This window comes from Esox lucius, chromosome 7 (assembly GCF_011004845.1).
Source record: "Esox lucius isolate fEsoLuc1 chromosome 7, fEsoLuc1.pri, whole genome shotgun sequence".
NCBI lineage: Eukaryota > Metazoa > Chordata > Actinopteri > Esociformes > Esocidae > Esox > Esox lucius.
In genome coordinates this window covers 19,728,347-19,750,703 of record NC_047575.1, presented here as the reverse complement: position 1 = coordinate 19,750,703, position 22,357 = coordinate 19,728,347, and the positions used below count along the sequence as shown (strand labels likewise).

General features: G+C 42.4%; 2 protein-coding genes across 3 annotated transcripts; one reads left to right on the top strand and one right to left on the bottom strand.

Moving 5' to 3' along the window:
• Positions 1 to 2,397: 2,397 nt before the first annotated feature.
• Positions 2,398 to 3,690, top strand: apoa1a (apolipoprotein A-Ia). The gene is made up of 4 exons (XM_010897142.3): positions 2,398 to 2,445; positions 2,637 to 2,688; positions 2,779 to 2,923; positions 3,069 to 3,690. The coding sequence occupies exons 2-4, from the start codon at positions 2,646 to 2,648 to the stop codon at positions 3,661 to 3,663; spliced, it is 783 nt and encodes a 260-aa protein (XP_010895444.1). The 5' UTR covers positions 2,398 to 2,445; positions 2,637 to 2,645; the 3' UTR covers positions 3,664 to 3,690.
• Positions 3,691 to 3,915: 225 nt separating this feature from the next.
• On the bottom strand, positions 3,916 to 13,664 carry rnf214 (ring finger protein 214). Of its 2 annotated transcripts, XM_029121237.2 has the most exons (15): positions 13,402 to 13,663; positions 13,120 to 13,294; positions 12,956 to 13,015; positions 11,681 to 11,821; positions 11,447 to 11,580; positions 11,288 to 11,356; positions 11,081 to 11,177; positions 10,412 to 10,500; positions 10,241 to 10,328; positions 10,061 to 10,156; positions 9,069 to 9,388; positions 7,007 to 7,124; positions 6,778 to 6,927; positions 6,554 to 6,655; positions 3,916 to 4,671 (listed from the first exon to the last, which is right to left on the bottom strand). In XM_029121237.2, the coding sequence occupies exons 1-15, from the start codon at positions 13,446 to 13,448 to the stop codon at positions 4,609 to 4,611; spliced, it is 1,749 nt and encodes a 582-aa protein (XP_028977070.2). In that variant the 5' UTR covers positions 13,449 to 13,663; the 3' UTR covers positions 3,916 to 4,608. The 2 variants fall into 2 exon arrangements, with proteins under 2 accessions (XP_028977070.2, XP_028977071.2); XM_029121238.2 differs by lacking the exon at positions 12,956 to 13,015 and having other exon boundaries at positions 13,402 to 13,664.
• Positions 13,665 to 22,357: the final 8,693 nt, after the last annotated feature.

Below are 22,357 nucleotides of genomic sequence, written 5' to 3'. Positions count from 1 at the left end.
AAGTTTCTAATTTTTGCGATGTTTCGAAGATGAAAATAAGCAACTCTTGAGACATATTTTATATGTTCTTCAAAGGAGAGGTCAGGGTCAAGGGTAACGCCACTCACCTAAATGGTTATTAGGAACACCTGTTCAATTTCTCATTAATGCAATTATCTAATCTACCAATCACATGGCAGTTGCTTCAATGCATTTAGGGGTGTGGTCCTGGTCAAGACAATCTCCTGAACTCCAAACTGAATGTCAGAATGGGAAAGAAAGGTGATTCAAGCAATTTTGAGCGTGGCATGGTTGTTGGTGCCAGACGGGCCAGTCTGAGTATTTCACAATCTGCTCAGTTACTTGGATTTTCACGCACAACCATTTCTAGGGTTTACAACCGAGGTATTCAGCAAAGCATTTGTGAAGCCACAACACGCACAACCTTGAGGCGGATGGGCTACAACAGCAGAAGACCCCACCGGGTACCACTCATCTCCACTACAAATAGGAAAAAGAGGCTACAATTTGCACGGGCTCACCAAAATTGGACAGTTGAAGACTGGAAGAATGTTGCCTGGTCTGATGAGTCTGGATTTCTGTTGAGACATTCAGATGGTAGAGTCAGAATTTGGTGTAAACAGAATGAGAACATGGATCCATCATGCCTTGTTACCACTGTGCAGGCTGGTGGTGGTGGTGTAATGGTGTGGGGGAGGTTTTCTTGGCACACTTTAGGCCCCTTAGTGCCAATTGGGCATCTTTAAATGCCACGGCCTACCTGAGCATTGTTTCTGACCATGTCCATCCCTTTATGACCACCATGTACCCATTCTCTGATGGCTACTTCCAGCAGGATAATGCACCATGTCACAAAGCTCGAATCATTTCAAATTGGTTTCTTGAACATGACAATGAGTTCACTGTACTGAAATGGCCCCCACAGTCACCAGATCTCAACCCAATAGAGCATCTTTGGGATGTGGTGGAACGGGAGCTTCGTGCCCTGGATGTGCATCCCACAAATCTCCATCAACTGCAAGATGCTATCCTATCAATATGGGCCAACATTTCTAAAGAATGCTTTCAGCACCTTGTTGAATCAATGCCACGTAGAATTAAGGCAGTTCTGAAGGCAAAAAGGGGTCAAACACAGTATTAGTATGGTGTTCCTAATAATCCTTTAGGTGAGTGTATACACCACAGTCAAATCATATAAGACATACTTTGTCTTCTGACCCCAGGACTCACTGACACAGCAGATACCAAGATAACATATCCATGGTTTCAACTCATCAGCATATTTATAACCAACCGAGTCCAACACCCCTGATGTCCCAGGGGTTATTGAGGTGTTGAGGGGCATTAGGGGTAAAGAAGGGAGAAGTAGGGGAATGGAACGCCACAGAAGGTCAAATACCAATAGGAAAGTGCCCTTGTGCAGCGCTAAAGTCACTGCCTGGACGTTAGCTGTGTCATTGCGAGACCAGAATTCAAATCTTGCTATTTGATTAGCCCAAGGTTAAATCGGTGCAATTGGTTCGTGTCGTCCGGGTTTGGTGGCGTTAGCAATAGAGATGTGGTTCCCTTAACTAACCATGCTCTAGCAGCTTAATACTGTATGGTGGCTTGGGCTCCTTTAAGTCTGCTGGGAGTTGCTGCAATGATGGCCTTAATCACAAAATGAATAATGTAAAACATTTTTGGAAGTGGTGTAAAAGAAACATTTTGAGATTTTATTAGAATGTGACTGTGATTAGTGTTAATACAGCAGAAAGTGAAAAACTAAAGCATTAGAGCTTCAGACATTGACCCTGATAAACCGCTCAGAATACGGATTAAATAGAAGATAATTCAACATACCTATACATTTATCAACACTGGCCTAGAGAAGCAAAGTGTGCACACCACTAATACTCATGAACTCATCAGTAAGAAAACGGACCCAAGGTTTGCAACGTGTTGCCATGTTTGATAAGGGATACGCTGTCTTGGTTATGTTACAACACGCATCATGTTTACTGCTCCTGGGGACTCCCATACGTGCATGTCCTAGCACCGTATGCTGCAATGCAAATGGAATCCGAACACACACTCCAAGTCTAGGACTGACTGTATCATGGTAGTATCACAGTGAACCACAGAATGATAGCATTATTGAGTGTAGACTGATGGCAAACAAAAATACATTTAGTCAATTCTAAGTTAAATCTGTAAGGCAAAATGTGTTGAGCAAAGGGATCTGAATACTTTCTGAAGGCACTGTCGGGAATGTTTCTCTGTTTGCTTATCAAACTGTAAAGAATCTCCTCTGTTTGTTTCTGACCCTTGAACGTGCAGAATCCAGTAAGGTTGAGAGGGTTGAGGTCCATGTCTGAGACAGAACACACACGTCTGCTCAGAGACCTATAAAAGGCGCACCGCTCCGTTCGTCAGCCTTACTCACGCCGAGCAGCACCCCCCCAGGTAAGACACTGGCAGCCTCACTGGGAAACAGAAAGGTTATTCACGGTTGTTAGGTTTTAGTCGTTTTTCTACTGTGACATCTGACTTTAAAATGCTTGGTGTTAAGGGTTTACTCGTCTGGACTTCTGTGGGACATCGAATTGCTTCTTTCAAACGTGTTATCTTCCCCTCTCCCTCGTTCTCTTTCTCAGCCCGTCATCATGAAGTTTGTCTCTCTCGCACTGAGTCTGTTGTTGGCAGTAGGTCAGTATAAACCCTAACGTTGCGTCCGTGTAGCGCTCCGTGTGGAGATCTATGCACCGTAGCTAAAGCTGAGGTTCTTCCCCCAACAAGGCTCCCAGGCCAGGGCCGTGCAGAGTGATGCCCCCTCCCAGCTGGAGCACATAAAGGCCGCCGCCACGGTGTACCTAACTCGGGTGAAGGAGACCGCTGAGAAGACCCTGGAACACCTGGATGGAACCCAATACGCAGAGTACAAGTAAGAGACGAACAGCACCTTAAGTTAACTTACATCAGATTATTCTGCCTTTGCAACATTCCCTCATCCTTGTTTTCATACTGTACAGTACAGGTCACATCGCTGTACCCCCCCCCCCCCTCCTCAACTCCCACTCTCCCCCCAGGTTGAAACTGTCTGAGAGCTTCGACAGGCTGCACGAGTATACCCAGACCGCGTCGCAGACCCTGACCCCCTATGGCGATGCTTTCACTGCCCAGTTCCTCGAAGCCACCAAGCAGGCCCGTGAGAAGGTGATGGCTGACGTCGAGGACCTCCGCACCCGGCTGGAGCCCAAGCGTGAGGAGCTGAGGCAGGTCCTACAGAAGCACATCGATGAGTACCGTGAGAAGCTGGATCCTGTCTTACAGGAGTACATCTCCAAGAACCAAGGAGACATGGAGGCCCTGAGGGTCAAGCTTCAGCCCCTGGTTGAAGAGATGCGCGCTAAAGTTCAGGTCAACGTTGAGGAAACCAAGTCCAAGCTGCTCCCCATAGTTGAGGTTGTCCGCACCAAGCTGACTGAGAATCTGGAGGAGCTGAAGAACATGGCCTCCCCCTATGCTGCGGAGTACAAGGAACACCTTGTGAAGGCGGTCGATGACGTGAAGAAGAATGTGTCCCCACACACCGCTGACCTCCAAAGCAAGCTGGAGCCCTACTTTGAGGACCTGAAGAGCAAGTTCATGGCTCTCTACGAGACTGTTGCCAAGAAGGTCTAGGAGCCGTTGACCGCGGTCCGATAGGATCACTCCCAACGGCGCAACACAATAACGGTCAGCCTCCTGCACAACTCACACACGTTCAGTATCTGGAAAATGCTCTGAAATGGAGGGCAGCCTCACCGTGACCCAATCCACAGGAATGAACATCAATGTCATGCTTACAGTTGGTTTACCCAATAACAACTTGCTCTTTGATCTCTACTTCAGACATGTTCGTCTTGTCAATAAAATAGAAAAGGTCTTCAAACACTGCTTTGAATGGTTCTTTTATCATTTTCTTTCACCTTTAATCACCGCTGATAATTGTGTTTATTGTGAGGTTGTTACAAAAGTCCAAAGAGTCACTGCCATTTCTCCATTTCCACATGAAAACTAAACTTACTGAAGTATTACAACATTCTGTTCTACATTCATGAGTCATGACGTGACTTTCAGTAAGGCACTTATAACACTTTAGTGTATTTTTTGCATAGAAATACTTTTTTTACATTGAATAATGAAAGTTAAAAAACAACGTAAACATAAAAAATGCATTAATGCTAGAAATAACATAAAAAAATAACATGAGTGAAAATAAATCAGAGGTAAAATTTACACAATATACCCCCCATAGTCAAAAGGCACACATTACGTGATTTCCCTATGAATTCTAACACACATTTGTTCAGAAAGAGAAAAATATAAACTTAGAGTTGATGCCAGATAATTGCAGTTGTTTTAACAACACAGTACTTTTTGTCAGCTTTTAAACATTTTATTAAATGATGTACATTAAGCAAAATGTAAATAGGGTATGCATAATAGAAAATACTTGTGTTTATTGGGTCACAAAGAGGTACATCGCCATGAAACTGGACTGGATGAGAATCGTATTCCACAGTCTTCCACCATCAGTATGTTTAGCAGTATGTGTACCTTCATGCTTTCTGTTCTGTCCTCCTTTTACTTGTTTGGGCAGAAGGGGCAAGAGTTATCCTTGCTGGACTGCAGCCATACACTAATGCACTGAAACACAAACAACCAAATCATAAGCGTTACCTCAACTAAGCTAGCTAGGTTTTCACCCAATATTCCAATATACACATATACAAAATATATCCACCAAACTGACCAGTGATAATTACTGAACTCATCCCAATATCAGCATGTATAGTTCACATTTTATGTAATCTGTAGCCTAATAAACTGCATGCTGAATTGCAGTAGATAATAGAACTTACATTCCCATGACACCAATTTTACTTCTGTATATTATTATTATTATTCTATCAATATTTGCACATACAGACATGTGTACACCCATTTCTCTCACAATTTATTTAACAAACACAAAAAACACCAACATCGTCGAATGAACAATTGTTTTACCTCTGATTCTACCAATTTCTTTAGATTGTTTTCACCATATTGCGTAAATGTCATAAACATGGCCTGAACAAATTAAATTCTACGTCAACATAAAAGACATGCTTTGGTTCTATAATAGAAACCAATTCTGATCTTCAATTCTATAAATGTTTTAACTCATTAAAGAGGGTTATAAAAGAGAGGATTATCATCCAACCAAATACCAAGGTATTTGTGTGAAGGAACACATTCTAAGACCGAATTGTCCAGGGTAGTAATTTGAGAAAGATCCGAAACCTATATTTTGTTAAATGACTTACTAAAAATAAGTGTACTTTTGTGTATCATAATTATTCATTTTGAGTTTTCAGTATTCAGTATTTTGAGGGGGCAGACTGATTGGACCATGCAATGAATAAAGTGAGACCACCAGATCCCACATTTCTTCTATCTCAATGAGCTAAGTGGACAAGACAACCTCTGGAACAAACTGAATCAATAGTCTTTAGTGTCCACCACATTTGGCGTGGACTAGAACACATGCTCATTGTCTGATTGATTTTATTTCATCTGCCAGTGAATTTGATGAGTATTCAGACTTGCAGAAGATGTGTATGCTAATTCATTTGATCAAGTTATCAAGCCTATGGATTTCTTCTAGATCAATAAATGTAAATGTTATGTGGCTTCTCTGCAATACTAGCCTCTTAGGAACTCTATGAAGACGACCTACTCACGACAGAAGAAGACCTACTCATGAGCTACAAAGAAGCCCTTTCAGGATATTAATCATGTTTGTGCTAGCTTGTCTAACTAGCATATCTTTTTCTGGATGCACTCGTGCTAGCAATACATCGTTTAATGCAGGGGAGGGCTAACTAAGGCCAGGATTCATCACACAAGGCTATTACATCCAGTCTGCTGTAGGTAAAAAAATTGCTTTGGGGGGGAAGAACAAATAACTCACCAGCCCAATTCTTATACATGTGAATAAAATGAAGGACATTATGAAGGACCTACTGTATAAATAATTAAATTATTGCCCTTTTCTAGCCCGCAAATGATTTACGATTAACAAATTACAAAAACAATAACCAAAAATGTTTGCCCTCTGCAACATCACCAAAGTGTTCTCTACAGTGGGGAGAACAAGTATTTGATACACTGCCGATTTTGCAGGTTTTCCTACTTACAAAGCATGTAGAGGTCTGTATTTTTATCATAGGTACACTTCAACTGTGAGAGACGGAATCCAAAACAAAAATCCAGAAAATCACACTATGTTTTTTAAATAATTAATTTGCATTTTATTGCATGATATAAGTATTTGATACATCAGAAAAGCAGAACTTAATATTTGGTACAGAAACCTTGGTTTGCAATTACAGAGATCATAGAGCTTTTTTAGATCCCGTCACTCACAGTTGAAGAGTACCCACGATAAAAATTACAGACTTCTACATGCTTTGTAAGTGGGAAAACCTGCAAAATCGGCAGTGTATCAAATATTTGTTCTCCCCACTGTAAGTGTAGGACTTACATTCTTATGTACAGTGTGGGCGCAATTCAAAGGGTGCTGGCTGTCTGCATCCACATGGTTCTGGCACATCAAGCACGGCTTACGATTACTGGCAGCCACATTCTGGTCAGGGTGAGAGAGAGAGAGTTATGTATCAACAAGCACAAATACACTAATTATCTGCACCTCATCACCCAGGCCAAACTCTGGTTGTTGGTGCCCTCTGCAGGTTGGTTGGTCTGTACCTGTTGAGGCCTTATCTGGAAGACCTGGGCCCCTATAGGTCTCTGAGGGGGATGTGTGGGTCTCTGGATGGGGCCAGGAGGCCTCTGGATTGGGCCTTGCGAGCCAGACACACCCCTGAATGCAGACGGAGGCCTGATAAGTCCTGGAGACTATGGAGAATAAGGGTTAGGATATAGATAATAATGTGTTGGTGCGTGAATGTGTGTGTGCGTACTTGTGCAGTCTTACCGGTTTGTCATTCTGTGCCAGTCTCTGTGCTACCTGCTGTGTGACTTCATCCATAGACATGCCAGCCATGGTGCCCCGAGAGGTCTTAATCTGCTGCAGTACTGACATGAGCTGGGGTCTGGAGAAGGACAGGTTGCAATGTAGACAGGGAGAGAGGCAGTGAGACTGCAATCTAGATTTAACGACACATGATCTTTTACTGAACCATCAATTAACAGAGAAACTACTGAAACCAATCTGGATTCTTCAAGGAGTTGTTATATTATAACAACTGTTTTTGGAAGAAAGGTTTAATTAATGAAGTAAAGAATAATTTTACATACAATCACATATGCCATTCATTTTCTGAAGATGGGACTAAAGGCAGAGAGACCTCAAAAACTAACAGGTGACGATGGGTCTAAAGGCAGAGAGACCTCCAAACAAACAGCAGAGAGACCTCCAAACTAACGGCTTATCATGGGACTAAAGGCAGAGAGACCCCCAAACAAACAGCTGAAGACGGGACTAAAGGCAGAGAGACCTCCAAACAAACAGCTGAAGATGGGACTAAAGGCAGAGAGACCCCCAAACTAACAGTTGACGATGGAACTAAAGGCAGAGAGACCTCCAAACTAACAGGTGAAGATGGGACTAAAAGCAAGAGAGACCTCCAAACTAACAGTTGATGATGGAACTAAAGGCAGAGAGACCTCCAAATTAACGGGTGACGAAGGGACTAAAGGCAGAGTGACCTCCAAACTAACAGGTGAAGATGGGACTAAAGGCAGAGAGACCCCCAAACTAACAGGTGACGATGGGACTAAAAGCAAGAGAGACCTCCAAACTAACATGTGACGATGGGACTAAAGGCAGAGAGGCCTCCAAACTAACGGGTGAAGATGGGACTAAAGGCAGAGAGACCTCCAAACTAACAGGTGACGATGGGACTAAAAGCAAGAGAGACCTCCAAACTAACAGTTGATGATGGAACTAAAGGCAGAGAGACCTCCAAACTAACAGGTGAAGATGGGACTAAAGGCAGAGAGTCCTCCAAACTAACAGGTGAAGATGGGACTAAAGGCAGAGAGACCTCCAAACTAACAGGTGAAGATGGGACTAAAGGCAGAGAGTCCTCCAAACTAACAGGTGAAGATGGGACTAAAGGCAGAGAGGCCTCCAAACTAACGGGTGAAGATGGGACTAAAGGCAGAGAGTCCTCCAAACAAACAGGTGAAGATGGAACTAAAGGCAGAGAGACCTCCAAACTAACAGGTGACGATGGGACTACAGGCAGAGAGACCTCCAAACAAACAGCTGAAGATGGGACTAAAGGCAGAGAGACCTCCAAACTAACAGGTGACGATGGCACTAAAGGCAGAGAGACCTCCAAACTAACGGGTGAAGACAGTATCACCAGAGATGCCTGGAGTGTGGTGGGATCAAAGTCTTCAGGCAGACCACGCATTCAATCGATGTATGACCAATTAATAAACATAAATACTTCATTTGGATATTATATTATCTGTCCCAGTATGTTTGGTGCCATGCAATTAAGGGATTGTGTATGAAAAATGGCTACATGTTCAAATCAAAATGTACACAATTACCACCCGACAAGTCTATAATTAATCACATGAAATCATTGTTTAATTTCATATCCAGAATAAAGCCAAAAGAGAAAAGGCCTACAGTTCTGATAATTCCAGACGAGGGCACGGTATGCATTCCCTAGTCTGTAGAAGAATGATTATTGGACTTGTTTGTTATAATTTCAGTTCATGCCTTCAGTCTTCCCCACAAATCCACTGGTTGGATATCCTAACTCAGTCTAGATTCCAATGCACATCACTTTGCAAGACAGCATTGTGACTCGCAGACCTGGTGTGGCTTCTGAAAGAGGCATTTTCTGACACTAATGCATTACGGAATCTTTACTGTAGAAAAGCCATGATGTACTGTCATTAATAATTTCATTTTAAAGGCAAATAATAATTTTTAGGACCATTCACAGAGGTAAAACCCTGTATTGTTCTACCAATACTACCTTTTAATTTAAGAATGTGCATCAAATTGATCTCACCTGGTGCACTGTGGAAAACTGTCCCCCAGTCTCTTCAGCAGGTTGTCTAGTTTTCCGGCGGCGCGGGGGTTAGTGGAGGGGAGGGGCTGGGCAGAGGCCATGGTAAACTGGGGGACAGGTGGGGGCGCTGGGTATGGGGGTAGAGCGGAGGCAGGGGGTGTGGGGGGGTTAGGTGGCGGGGTCATTCTGCTTGGGGCTGTGAATGCAGGTGGGTGGGGTTGCTGGGGCGGGAAGGGCGTGATATTAGGAGGGCCCATAGGGAAATTTGGAAACTGGGGACGGTGTGTAGCATGCATCATGGAACTCAGCACCAAATCCACCTGCAGAGGAATTATTCTATTAACAACAGGGACTGACTAATTAGCATCACTGATTCACATACGGTATCAAATAGACTGACCACGTCAGGATCTCTGACAGACATCATACAGACTGACCACGTCAGGATCTCTGACAGACATCATACAGACTGACCACGTCAGGATCTCTGACAGACATCATACAGACTGACCACGTCAGGATCTCTGACAGACATCATACAGACTGACCACATCAGGATCTCTGACAGACCTCATACAGACTGACCACGTCAGGATCTCTGACAGACCTCATACAGACTGACCACGTCAGGATCTCTGACAGACCTCATACAGACTGACCACGTCAGGATCTCTGACAGACCTCATACAGACTGACCACGTCAGGATCTCTGACAGACATCATACAGACTGACCACGTCAGGATCTCTGACAGACCTCATACAGACTGACCACGTCAGGATCTCTGACAGACCTCATACAGACTGACCACGTCAGGATCTCTGACAGACCTCATACAGACTGACCACGTCAGGATCTCTGACAGACCTCATACAGACTGACCACGTCAGGATCTCTGACAGACATCATACAGACTGACCACGTCAGGATCTCTGACAGACATCATACAGACTGACCATGTCAGGATCTCTGACAGACATCATACAGACTGACCGTGGGGACCTGGGGTAAGAGAGGTAATGTGATTCCAGGGAGGTTTTCCATCAGTTGGCCCTGTTGTAGTAAGAAAAGGTGGTCCTTGAACTGATTCTGGGGAGAGAAAAGCAGAAGTTGAACTCAACCCACAAGTAATGATCCTAACCATTCCCTTGTTTAAAGGCAGTGGTATCTCACCTCCAGGCCGGATAAACTGCTGTGAACCACAGCCACATTATTCTCCCACTCCAACCTCTGCTGCATGTGCTGCTGGGAGGCGTCCAGTCTGCAGGCACAGGGAACACACAACCTATATGAGAAACAACAACATACAGCGCAAACCACATACAGTAATGCTTACTACTGTACCTCAGAGTGTTTATGTATCGGTCAGCCTCTTTCAGCCAGTCGTCTATCTCAGACAGGGTCACATCTCTCTGCATTTCCAGGGCAGCAATCTGATTTGCAGAGATCAGAATATGGATGTTAAGTAACTCAGACAGAATGTTCAGATGGCAAGCTTGGTACGGTACCTCAGAGTGAATGTTAAGTGTGGTAGGGTTGTCTTGGTAGCTCAGAGTGAATGTTAAGTGTGGTAGGGTTGTCTTGGTAGCTCAGAGTGAATGTTAAGTGTGGTAGGGTTGTCTTGGTAGCTCAGAGTGGATGTTTGGTGTGTTAGGGTTGTCTTGGTAGCTCAGAGTGAATGTTAAGTGTGGTAGGGTTGTCTTGGTAGCTCAGAGTGGATGTTTGGTGTGGTAGGGTTGTGTTGGTAGCTCAGAGTGAATGTTCGGTGTGGTAGGGTTGTCTTGGTAGCTCAGAGTGGATGTTCGGTGTGGTAGGGTTGTCTTGGTAGCTCAGAGTGGATGTTTGGTGTGGTAGGGTTGTCTTGGTAGTTCAGAGTGGATGTTCGGTGTGGTAGGGTTGTCTTGGTAGCTCAGAGTGAATGTTTGGTGTGGTAGAGTTGTGTTGGTAGCTCAGAGTGAATGTTCGGTGTGGTAGGGTTGTCACAGACTGGCGTATAATGAAGCTGATTCTGACCTCATCCCGTAGAGCTTGCTGCGTAGCCTGCTCGGACTCCTTCTGTAGACACTCCATCTCAGTGTTAAGCTCAGTTAGCTCTTGCTCCCACGTCAACCTGGAAACGAACACAGTGGAGTGTGGTGACCTGTTAACATTATACTTAATGCAATGTGTTGTCTATGGGAAGGCTAAAGTAAGAGTAGGACGTTGGTTTACTAGTCTTACTTCTCCTGGTTCTGCTCCTCTATCAGCAGAGCCAGCTTCCTGGTGGTCTCCTCCAACTCCTGAGAAAGCCTGGTAGAGGAACAGAGAGGAACATGGCTTACTGACCTCACGTCCCAGTTCTGCTCAGGTGTCCACTTACTATAACTCTCTCTTCTTTACCTATTCCTCTCCTCCTCCATTTTGATTTTCTCCGTACTAAGCTCCTGTTTCTTGACTGCAAAGTTCTTACGGGTGGTCTTGCAGCAGTTCAGCTGAAGCTTTACACGAATGGACTCGATTTTATCCAGCAGCTCCTAAAAATATGAATACTGTCACTCGCCATTATAAGCTCAAAGATGTGAATTCAACAAGGCCTGCATGTAGCCTACAGTGTAAAGATGTGTGTGAACCGACCTGCTGCTGGTGGACCCCCTCATCTTTCTTCTGCACCAGGCTGTTGACGTGGCTGCTATGTTCTGCCTCCTCATGCTGCTGCTGTTTCATTAGCTCCTCAAACTGCTGTGCGAGTTGGGTGCTGTACTCATCCACTGACCGCTGCAGACCAAGAACATGTGACAGAGGGAGAGATGGATAAAAGAGAATGAGGGGAGGGTCGACAGAGAGGAAGTGACAACAGAGCAAGAGATTTAGAATGCAAGGGGAGTTTGTATATATGTGTATGTAAGGCACATGTAGGGGGTGGACAGAATAAGAGTAACAACTATAGAAACTATTTATATCAAGGATATAATAAGGAGTAATGTAATTGTCTTTAATCAGCTCCAATCCTTCTTGGAATGCTGTCATACAGGTCCTGAAATGTGTACAGTGGGATATTGCACCATTCTTCAAGAAGAAAAGCCTCCAGATCTTTGAGGGATGAAGGAGCTTGAGATCGACTTCGTACTCTGTGTTGCAAAATGTACAATAAAGTTTCTGAGATTTTCAGATCGGGAAAATACATGGAAGGTGTTAGAGGTAATCTTGACTTCCACTCTCCAATTTGTTTAGCAGTGTGTATGGAGGCATTATCATCCTGGAATATGGGAACATCAGTGGGGAACAGTGATTACACCAGAGGGTGCATCTGGTCCTGTAAAATTACCTCATATTCCTTTGCCGTTACACAATCATCAGACATCCACAAGATGTCAAGTTTTGAGTCTTTGTGTGTTGGTTTCACAAGCGATTTCTAAAAAGCAGCCCTGCCATAAATTCCAGCTTTGTGAAACTCAGAACGTCCCGTTTTTGTTTCCAACAGGGTCACAGAGATGCTGATTCAATTCAATAGTAATTATTAAGGCTGCACTTTTGGGGCATGATCCTGTTAAGTGTGCATCTATCTCAGACGGTCAGCTTCATCCGGCGACTACTGTTCTTCTTTGCCAATGCAATTTGTCCATGTCAGGTATACGCATTCATGATTTTTGAGACTTTTCCTGTTGACACATTAATTCTGTTGTTTTTGTGACCGACCCACCTGTTAATTGTCAGACCTCTTTAATAGCTGACACATATGTTTGGCAAATTAGCTGCAGTTGCATTTGAAATTGTGATTTAGTAACAGTCCTTTTCCTTGTGATGTTTCTGTTATTTTGTCCACCCCCTGTATACTCTAGATGTCGTGTTTGATACCACAGTGATTGCCCCAAGTTAGCCCATGTGAAGCCCCCAGAGGAAAGACATTACCATCAGTGACTCCCAATCCTGATCTGTGTTAACATCTTTGTCTGCTATCCAGGCATCTGTCTGCAAGAGACCCAACACTTAGAATGACTTGGTGTCACGTGTGCTTACATTTAACAAGACATTACTACTGTTGGCTTTTACTGAACTATACAAACTCATAGTACCTGGACACCTTGCTCTTCCTGCTTATTCGGCAGAATGACATGGTGTCCATCCCCTGTGGCCAACTTGTCCAGTTCTCCTATAGATCCAGAAGTGTAGCCAGGCTCGGACCAGGGATTGGACAGGTTGGACCAGGGGTTATATTGCTGTTCAGGATTGCCAGTAGAGCAGGTTTCACTGGGGACAAAGAGAAAATGTAGCTACGTTAAATATTTCATACCGGCGTTTAATCGCAAAGCCTCGGAACAAACCACAGCCCCTAAGGTAACGGTCAGCGCAATTACCGCGCCAGGTCTTCCTCAAGAGCCAATCCCCAGTCGATTCCTTCCATGTAGTAAGCTAGCAAGTTTTTATTTATACAAATAAAAATGAAAAGACGGAAAGGTAGTGTGAAAACTGACGCTTAGATGTTACGGTGCATTAATTAGTAATCAAAAACGGCAAATCAATATTCCGGTTTCCTCATCCCCTACACACGTTAGAACAGCATAAACATTGCACGTTTGATGACGTAAACTTCCGGGTAAGCTCACGCAGAGCATCGCGGCATTTGCGTGAATTGCTATATGGGGCACATCGTTTGTCTCCGCCACAGTCCTCGCATCCTCTCCAATTACGTCTTCGTCTACTTTTCAGAATCCCATTGGAGGAGAAGGTCAAAGGAGGAGGGACATCAGTTCTAGTCTTCTCGGTTTCGGGAAAGATCGGAGGATAATACGACACATTAAATAGAAAGCTTTTATGATCACACTGACATTCTTTACTAGTAAACTAATTTGTTTTAACGTTTCAAGTGCTTGCGATGGTTGTTGTCACGAAAGAGGGTGATTCATTGTTGTAATGGTTTGTAAACATGTTATGGAGCTATGTAGCTAGTTCTAAATTTTTTCATGAGCACAGCACAAAGAGTTAGGGTGGAATATGAACTACGCCATCGCTTTGCATCTATTTTCACACACTTGTGGAGATTATTCAGAAGTCTTAGTGCAAAACTCCGAACTAATTACACTTATAACACAGTCTTCTGTTTGCATTATGAAGAGACGACGAAAAAAATTATGTGGTTTGTGAACGCATTTTGGCTCTGGTCGCCCGCAGAGGAAACATGATTTCATTCAGGAACCAGAATGTTATTATGTGGCTCTGGTTTGGGATTTGCAGATGATCACATGATGGATGACCTGACTAATTTCGGCAGGCAGGAAAATGGCCTTGCCGAAATTATGCCCCCTCCCAAAACTATGTGAATAGAGTAAAATACTTTTTTGTGGGATACTCGAGGTCATCATGAGCTACCAAAATGACTTGCTTAAAATTGTGGCTACAGTCAAATACCTTTTGTGGCACTACTGAGTTTGGCAGGCAATATGGTTTTATCCTAATTTGACTCTATAGTTACAGTAGAAGCACATTATAAATACCATTCATAAAATGATACAAACATTTCAGAGCAATGATGGCTGAAATATTATCCTTTACTTACTTTAGAAAACACTAGTCGAATAAGAAATGGGAGATTTTGCCAACGATTTGTTTATAGTAATGCACTTAAAACAAATAGCCATCCAAAAACTGCACAGTGCCTTCCCACGCGATCAACCGGCCTTACGGTTTCTAATGAAACGCAGCCTAACGTGGTCATCGATTGCTGCCTTGATGTACACGGTTAAATTAAATCATTTTGCTACGAAGATCAGTAAAATATGTAGGCTAAACTGTCCTCTCAACAAGCAAACAGCAAAGCAGCAATAAGAATCGGGGGATATGTTTTCGCCGGGACACCCAACAATCCCAGGCAAACCGGGACGCCTGGGCACCCTATGATCGGCTCCAGTTATCCGTATTTACAAGACCTCAGACATCCCAACCTGCAAAAAGTCATTTCACTCCCGGAACTATGCGGGATGTCTGAGACCTACACACCTCGAGGACGCGAAGGCCAGCGGCAAAGATTGGGGCTGATCCCTCTCACCCTGGAAATGGATTATTCAGAACTCTCTCCTCTGGCAGAAGGTTGAGGTCTATCATGAACATGCCCCGGGAGCCAAACATAGCCCACTCCTCACATACACACAATCCTCAACTGGACAAATCTACAACCCCTCCTCACATACACACAACCCTCAACTGGACAAATCTACAACCCCTCCTCACATACACACAACCCTCAACTGGACAAATCTACAACCCCTCCCCATATACACACAACCCTCAACTGGACAAATCTACAACCCCTCCTCACATACACACAACCCTCAACTGGACAAATCTACAACCCCTCCCCATATACACACAACCCTCAACTGGACAAATCTACAACCCCTCCTCACATACACACAACCCTCAACTGGACAAATCTACAACCCCTCCTCACATACACACAACCCTCAACTGGACAAATCTACAACCCCTCCTCACATACACACAACCCTCAACTGGACAAATCTACAACCCCTCCTCACATACACACAACCCTCAACTGGACAAATCTACAACCCCTCCTCACATACACACAACCCTCAACTGGACAAATCTACAACCCCTCCTCACATACACACAACCCTCAACTGGACAAATCTACAACCCCTCCTCACATACACACAACCCTCAACTGGACAAATCTACAACCCCTCCTCACATACACACAACCCTCAACTGGACAAATCTACAACCCCTCCTCACATACACACAACCCTCAACTGGACAAATCTACATATTTTTTGTGAATTTTTTTGGTAAATTCTTAATGCTCAGTCTACTGTTTTTATGCTCAGTCCACTATTCATATTGTTTTTATTTCTTTTGTACAAAATTGTGTAACGGACCAAAACAAATTCCTAGTTTGTTGTGAAACGTTGTTGGCAAATAAAACTCTGATTTTGATTTATGGTTCTGATCAATCATGCTCTGTGTGTAAATATATTGGTAGTGTTTCCACCCCTTCTAATATGGTTACCAATTGTGTATTTACTACCATGTGAAATAAATTAGCAATGAAATTATGGATGGTAATCATGTATTGTATTTTACAGTATTGTATTGTACATTGGCATTGCAGTGGTCTTTTGTGGGTAAGTTTATTATTGCACTACACTATCAACACCAAGGTAGTGGGTTTGAATCCCACTGAGGTCACAGAAATCTGTGGGCCTAAGTAGATGATTCTGTAATGTAACACAATGATGTCTTTGGAGGAAGTTTCCCGTGTAGTAATGTGTGTTACGACAACCCCATTTGACTTTGTTCACTAGACGGGGGGTCAAAGTAGGAACACCTGTTCAGATTGTAAAGGAGCAAAACTAGTAACAAGATAAATCAATCAGAAACAGATACATTGCATTGTTATTGGGTCAATTAGTGTGTTTTTTAGAGGGATGAATTTTCCCTGATTTAATTATTTCAATACCATTGTACATGTAGGGTTTACTACAAGCAAATGTCTCGCGGGTGGCAGGACTGAGACACATATTCTAGCCATGTGCTTATTTTATTAATGTAAAGGTGTGAGGGCTGGTCCTTTGTTTCATTGTATTGGCAGAGGTCATGTTAATGTATTGCTATGCTATGGCTCTGGTTTGGGATTTGCAGATGATCACATGATGGATGGCCTGACTAATGTCCAGTATCAACCAGTGAATTTGGAGGTCTGTGGATTATCTCTTGTTGACCTGAATGGATTTGTGTGATCCTAACCCATAAGTCCCCACCAAGTTTGTCAAATACACTGAACAACATGGCGTTATCTTGCACAATAAAAATTTTGTGACAATGAGGCCCGACAACTACATAGTGAGAGTTAAGAAGAAGAGTATATAAGCAAAAATATAGCCGGACAGAAAATAATAATAAAATAAAGCAACAATATACAAACCCGATTCCAAAAAAGTTGGGACACTGTACAATTTTGAATAAAAACAGAATGCAATGATGTGGAAGTTTCAAATTTCAATATTTTATTCAGAATACAACATAGATGACATATCAAATGTTTAAACTGAGAAAAATATCACTTTAAGGGGAAAATAAGTAGATTTTAAATTTCATGGCATCAACACATCTCAAAAAAGTTGGGACAAGGCCATGTTTACCACTGTGTGGCATCCCCTCTTCTTTTTATAGCAGACTGCAAAGTTCTGAGGACTGAGGAGACAAGTTGCTCAAGTTTATGAATAGGAATGTTGTCCCATTCTTGTCTAATACAGATTTATTAACTGTCAGTTGATCAACTGTCTTAGGTCTTCTTTGTCGCACCTTCCTCTTTATGATGCGCCAAATGTTTACTATGGGTGAAAGATCTGGACTGCAGGCTGGCCATTTCAGTACCCGGATCCTTCTTCTATGCAGCCATGACATTGTAATTGATGCAGTATGTGGTCTGGCATTGTCATGTTGGAAAATGCAAGGTCTTCCCTGAAAGAGACGACGTCTGGATGGGAGCATATGTTGTTCTAGAACTTGGATATAACTGTCCGCATTGATGGTGCCTTTCCAGATATGTAGGCTGCCCATGCCACACGCACTCATGCAACCCCATACCATCAGAGATGCAGGCTTCTGAACTGAGCGCTGATATCAACTTGGGTTGTCCTTGTCCTCAGTAGTCCGGATGACATGGCGGTCCCAGTTTTCCAAAATTAACTTCAAATATTTATTTGTCTGACCACAGAACACTTTTCCACTTTGCCCCAGTCCATTTTAAATGATCCTTGGCCCAGAGAAAACGCCCGCGCTTCTGGATCCTGTTTAGATATGGCTTCTTTTTTGACCTGTAGAGTTTTAGCCGGCAACGGCGAATGGCACGGTGGATTGTGTTCACCGACAATGTTTTCTGGAAGTATTCCTGAGCCCATGTTGTGATTTCCATTACAGTATCATTCCTGTATAGGATGCAGTGCCGTCTGAGGGCCCGAAGATCACGGCATCCAGTATGGTTTTCCGGCCTTGACCCTTACGCAGAGAGATTGTTCCAGATTCTCTGAATCTTTGGATGATATTATGCACTGTAGATGATGATAACTTCAAACTCTTTGCAATTTTTCTCTGAGAAACTCCTTTCTGATATTGCTCCACTATTTTTCGCCGCAGCATTGGGGGAATCGGTGATCCTCTGCCCATCTTGACTTCTGAGAGACACTGCCCCTCTCTTTTTATACCCAATCATGTTGCCAGTTGACATAATAAGTTGCAAATTGGTCCTCCAGCTGTTTCTTATCTGTACATTTAACTTTTCCGGCCTCTTATTGCTACCTGTCCCAACATTTTTGGAATGTGTTGCTCTCAAGAAATCCAACATGAGCCAATATTTGGCATGACATTACAAAATGTCTCACTTTCAGCATTCAATGTGTCATCTATATTCTATTGTGAATTGAATATAAATTTATGAGATTTGTAAATTATTCCATTCCTTTTTTACTCACAATTTGTACAGTGTCCCAACTCTTTTGGAATCGGGTTTGTACATAAAACTGTACACTAGCAGCAGTTAAAAAAAATACTGTAAACTAACAACAGTCTGGGTAGTATTACTGATATAACAGCAGTCTGTGTAGTATTACTGATATAACAGCAGTCTGTGTAGTATTACTGATATAACAGCAGTCTGTGTAGTATTACTGATATAACAGCAGTCTGTGTAGTATTACTGATATAACAGCAATCTGGGTAGTATGAATATGAATGGTGGCATAGCACACTACAACTACGTAGTGAGAATTAAGGAAAAAAAAGAATTTAGGACACTGACATAATTTTCTAAATTGGCTTGCTATGCCACTACAATGGATTTGAAATGAAACAACCGAGATGCAATTGAATTGCAGACTTCATTTTATATTTGTTCAAGGGGTTCAACAAAAATATTGTACGAAATATTTAGGAATTGCAAACATTTTCATACACTGTCCCCTTTTTTCAGGGGCTCAAATTAACACAATCATCACTAAAATGTTCATTTTTAATACTTTGTCGAGAATCCTTTGCAGGCAATGACTTGAAGTCTGGAACACATTGACATCACCAAACACTGAATTTCCTCGTTTGTGATGCTTTGCCAAGCCTTTACTGCAGCTGTCTTCAGTTGTTGTCTGTTTGTGGGTCTTTCTGCCTTAAGTTTTGTCTTCAGCTATTGAAATGCATGCTTAATCGGGTTGAGATCAGGTGACAGACTCGGCCATTGCAGAATATTCAACTTATTTGTCTAAAAAACTGGGTTGCTTTCGCAGTATGTTTTGGATCATTGTCCATTTGTAAAGTGAAGTACCATCCAATCAACTTCGCTGAATTTGGTTGAATCTGAGCAGACAATATATCCCTATACACTTCATAATGTATGCTTCTGTCTTCTGTCACATCATCAGTAAACACTAGTGACCCAGTACCATTGGAAGCCATGCATGGTCACGCCATCACAGTGCCTCCACTGTGTTTTACAGATGATGTGGTATGCTTCGGATCATGAGCCGTTCCAAGCCTTCTCCATACTTTTTCCTTCCCATCATTCTGGTACAGGTTGATCTTGGTTTCATCTGTCCAAATAATGCTGTTCCAGAACTGGGCTGGCTTTTTTAGATGTTTTTTGGCAAAGTCTAGTCTGACCATTCTAATCTTGTGGCTTATGAATGGTTTGCACCTTGTGGTGAACCCTCTGTATTTGCTTTTGTGAAGTCTTCTCTTTATGTTAGACTTGGATAATGACATGCTTACCTCCTGGAGAGTGTTCTTCGCTTGGCTGGATGTTATGAAGGGGTTTTTCTTTACCATGGAAAGGATCCTACGATCATCCACCACTGTTGTTTTCCGTGGCGTCCAGGCCTTTTCGTGTTGCAGAGCTTGCCAGTGTTTTCTTTTTTGCTCAGAATGTACCAAACTGTTGATTTGGCCACTCCTAATGTTCCTGCTATCTCTCTGATGGATTCTTTGTTGCAGCCTAAGAATGGCCTGTTTCACTTGCATTGAGAGCTCCTTTGACCGCATGTTGTGGGTTCACAGCAACAGCTTCCAAATGCAAATGCCACACCTGGAATCAACTCCAGACCTTTTACCTGCTCACTTGATGAAGAAATAACAGAAGAGTTGCTCACACCTGTCCATGAAAAGGTTTTGAGTCAATTGTCCAATTACTTTTGGTCCCTCGAAAAAGAGGGACCTACGTATTAAAAAGCTACAATTCCTAAACCCTTCTTCCAGTTAGGATGTGAATACCCTGAAATTAAAGCTGAGAGACTGCACATTAAGCACATATTCATTATTTAACTGTAACTTGAATATATCTTGGTAAACAGACGAAATAACAGAACTTGTTTCAGTGTCCAATTATTTCCAGACCTAAATGTACATAACACTGTTCATAGCAGCAGTTTAAAAAGAGTACTGTAAACTAGCAGCAATAGTAGTAGTATTGAATATTGTAGGTATGGCAAGTATGGCAGTAATATACATAAAAGATTTAAACTAGCATAAATTTTGAAAGAGTAGGATGGGTGAGTATGAACGGTATGGTAGAAGCTCTGAGTATTATAGATGCTTATTATACATATAGCATGTACAATTCTTAGAAATGGCTCTTTACTTTAAAATTGTTCTCATCTTCACTGTCCAGGATTTATTAACTGTTGTTGTTTTGTAACCATCTGATGCCTCTATATTTATTGGTTCAACTCTTCAGCAAACCTGTGAAACCTCACAACCACTAGAGGGCATACATTATCAGGGTTTACTGGAACCCATTTGAGCATTATCATTGAATTTCCCCCAGGTTATTCCAACATACTCCATTCCATTCTAGTGTTGATGTCATGCCTATATAACGAAATTATTGATTGTTTTCTGGTGGATCAAAACTGTGACTGACTCAGTGATCTACAAACAATAAATATTTAAGATTCAAGGGGATTTGAAGAATTGTTAGTCGACAGTTGCCTGTAGTCCTTTTGATCATCTTGAACACTGACATTATCTTTATCACAAAGCTATGCCTATAAAAAGGTGATTCATTTGTAATAAACACTAACACCCCAGATTTATAGACATGTCTTTAAAGTGTTTTGTTGAATGGGACAGTTTTGTGTTACACTGGGTAAATGTGTCTTAGTTAATTCTCGGGAAACACTGTTTGACTCTTTGTGGGTAGATGGGCATGTTACAGTGCATAAGTTATAGGTGTACAATGATTAACATGGAATGTATATTTTCAACCACAAACCAAATCAGTTATTTACATGGTTTAGGTAGACATCAAAACAGATCCAATCTTGCCCTCACACCACCATGGCAACCTAATCATACACATTTTCCAATCGCCTCATTGCTCCCCCTGTAATTATGTTTTTAAGTACTAAAGTTCTATGTACTAAATGTATGCAGTAACTAATGTACGTTGGTCCCTCTGGATAAGACGACAAGCTAAATCACTAAAATGTATTCACCTAAAATAGCAGTTAAATATACAAATTTGACATGAGTACCCTTACATTCAAAACAAAGTCTTAAGAAGTGCATTTGGGGATTGAAATGTGGTAGAAAATCAAATAGGGATCACAGAATACAGGGGGAAGTTGTATAAAATGAGGAAGTACTGACACTGACTGCTTTGCATTCTGATGTTTTGCTGTTTCTTTGGTGACCGAGCTTTATCTGATGATGTAATGGCCTGTAAGATAAAAGACACTGATATAGTACATAGTGTTCTTGGCTGGGTCATAATATTTATATATCCCCCCCAGACTGCTCCCTCTTCAGGTATAGCTGATCTACCCTCCCTTTTAAAAAACGACTAATTCTACCTCACAGCTGAAAGGGACCCTTCCCCCCACCCACCTCTGCTAATAAATGACTCGTCCCCAAGCCCCCCTCATGCATGACAGTCATTTCCTGTCACTTCACAAGCTAGTTCACACCTATGTTCAACCACAGCTGGAGGGAAATCTGTCACACTTCTACCTCTATCTGTTCCACCATGTTTCACTATGTCTCAATCATAGCCTAAACATGTCACAATCTGTTCATGTTAGATAAAATACGAAACCTTTGGCTGCAAGTTTATATTACTTACTACAAGTAGTTGTTGGAAGGTTTAATGGTTTGAAACGATTGTGTTCAGTGATTCATGGATTATTAATTCAAAGGCAGATGTGGTTGATGCCACGGTTCAGCCACAGCCCCCCCTCCCCAATCTCCTTAAGGCCCCTTCATTGAACCTCATCTGAGCATCTCTTTCACAAAGAAACTGAACCCTCTTTT

Bases quoted from the DNA above. Each gene is read 5' to 3' on its own strand.
- rnf214 (XM_029121237.2), bottom strand. From the start codon at position 13,448: ATGGAAGGAATCGACTGGGGATTGGCTCTTGAGGAAGACCTGGCGCG. The intron at 13,016-13,119 runs GTACTATGAGTT...GGTCTCTTGCAG, and splicing joins AGGAAGAGCAAGGTGTCCAG to ACAGATGCCTGGATAGCAGA. The intron at 11,357-11,446 runs GTAAAGAAGAGA...TTCCTCTACCAG, and splicing joins ATGGAGGAGGAGAGGAATAG to GCTTTCTCAGGAGTTGGAGG.
- apoa1a (XM_010897142.3), top strand. From the start codon at position 2,646: ATGAAGTTTGTCTCTCTCGCACTGAGTCTGTTGTTGGCAGTAG. The intron at 2,689-2,778 runs GTCAGTATAAAC...TCCCCCAACAAG, and splicing joins GAGTCTGTTGTTGGCAGTAG to GCTCCCAGGCCAGGGCCGTG. The intron at 2,924-3,068 runs GTAAGAGACGAA...CTCTCCCCCCAG, and splicing joins ACCCAATACGCAGAGTACAA to GTTGAAACTGTCTGAGAGCT.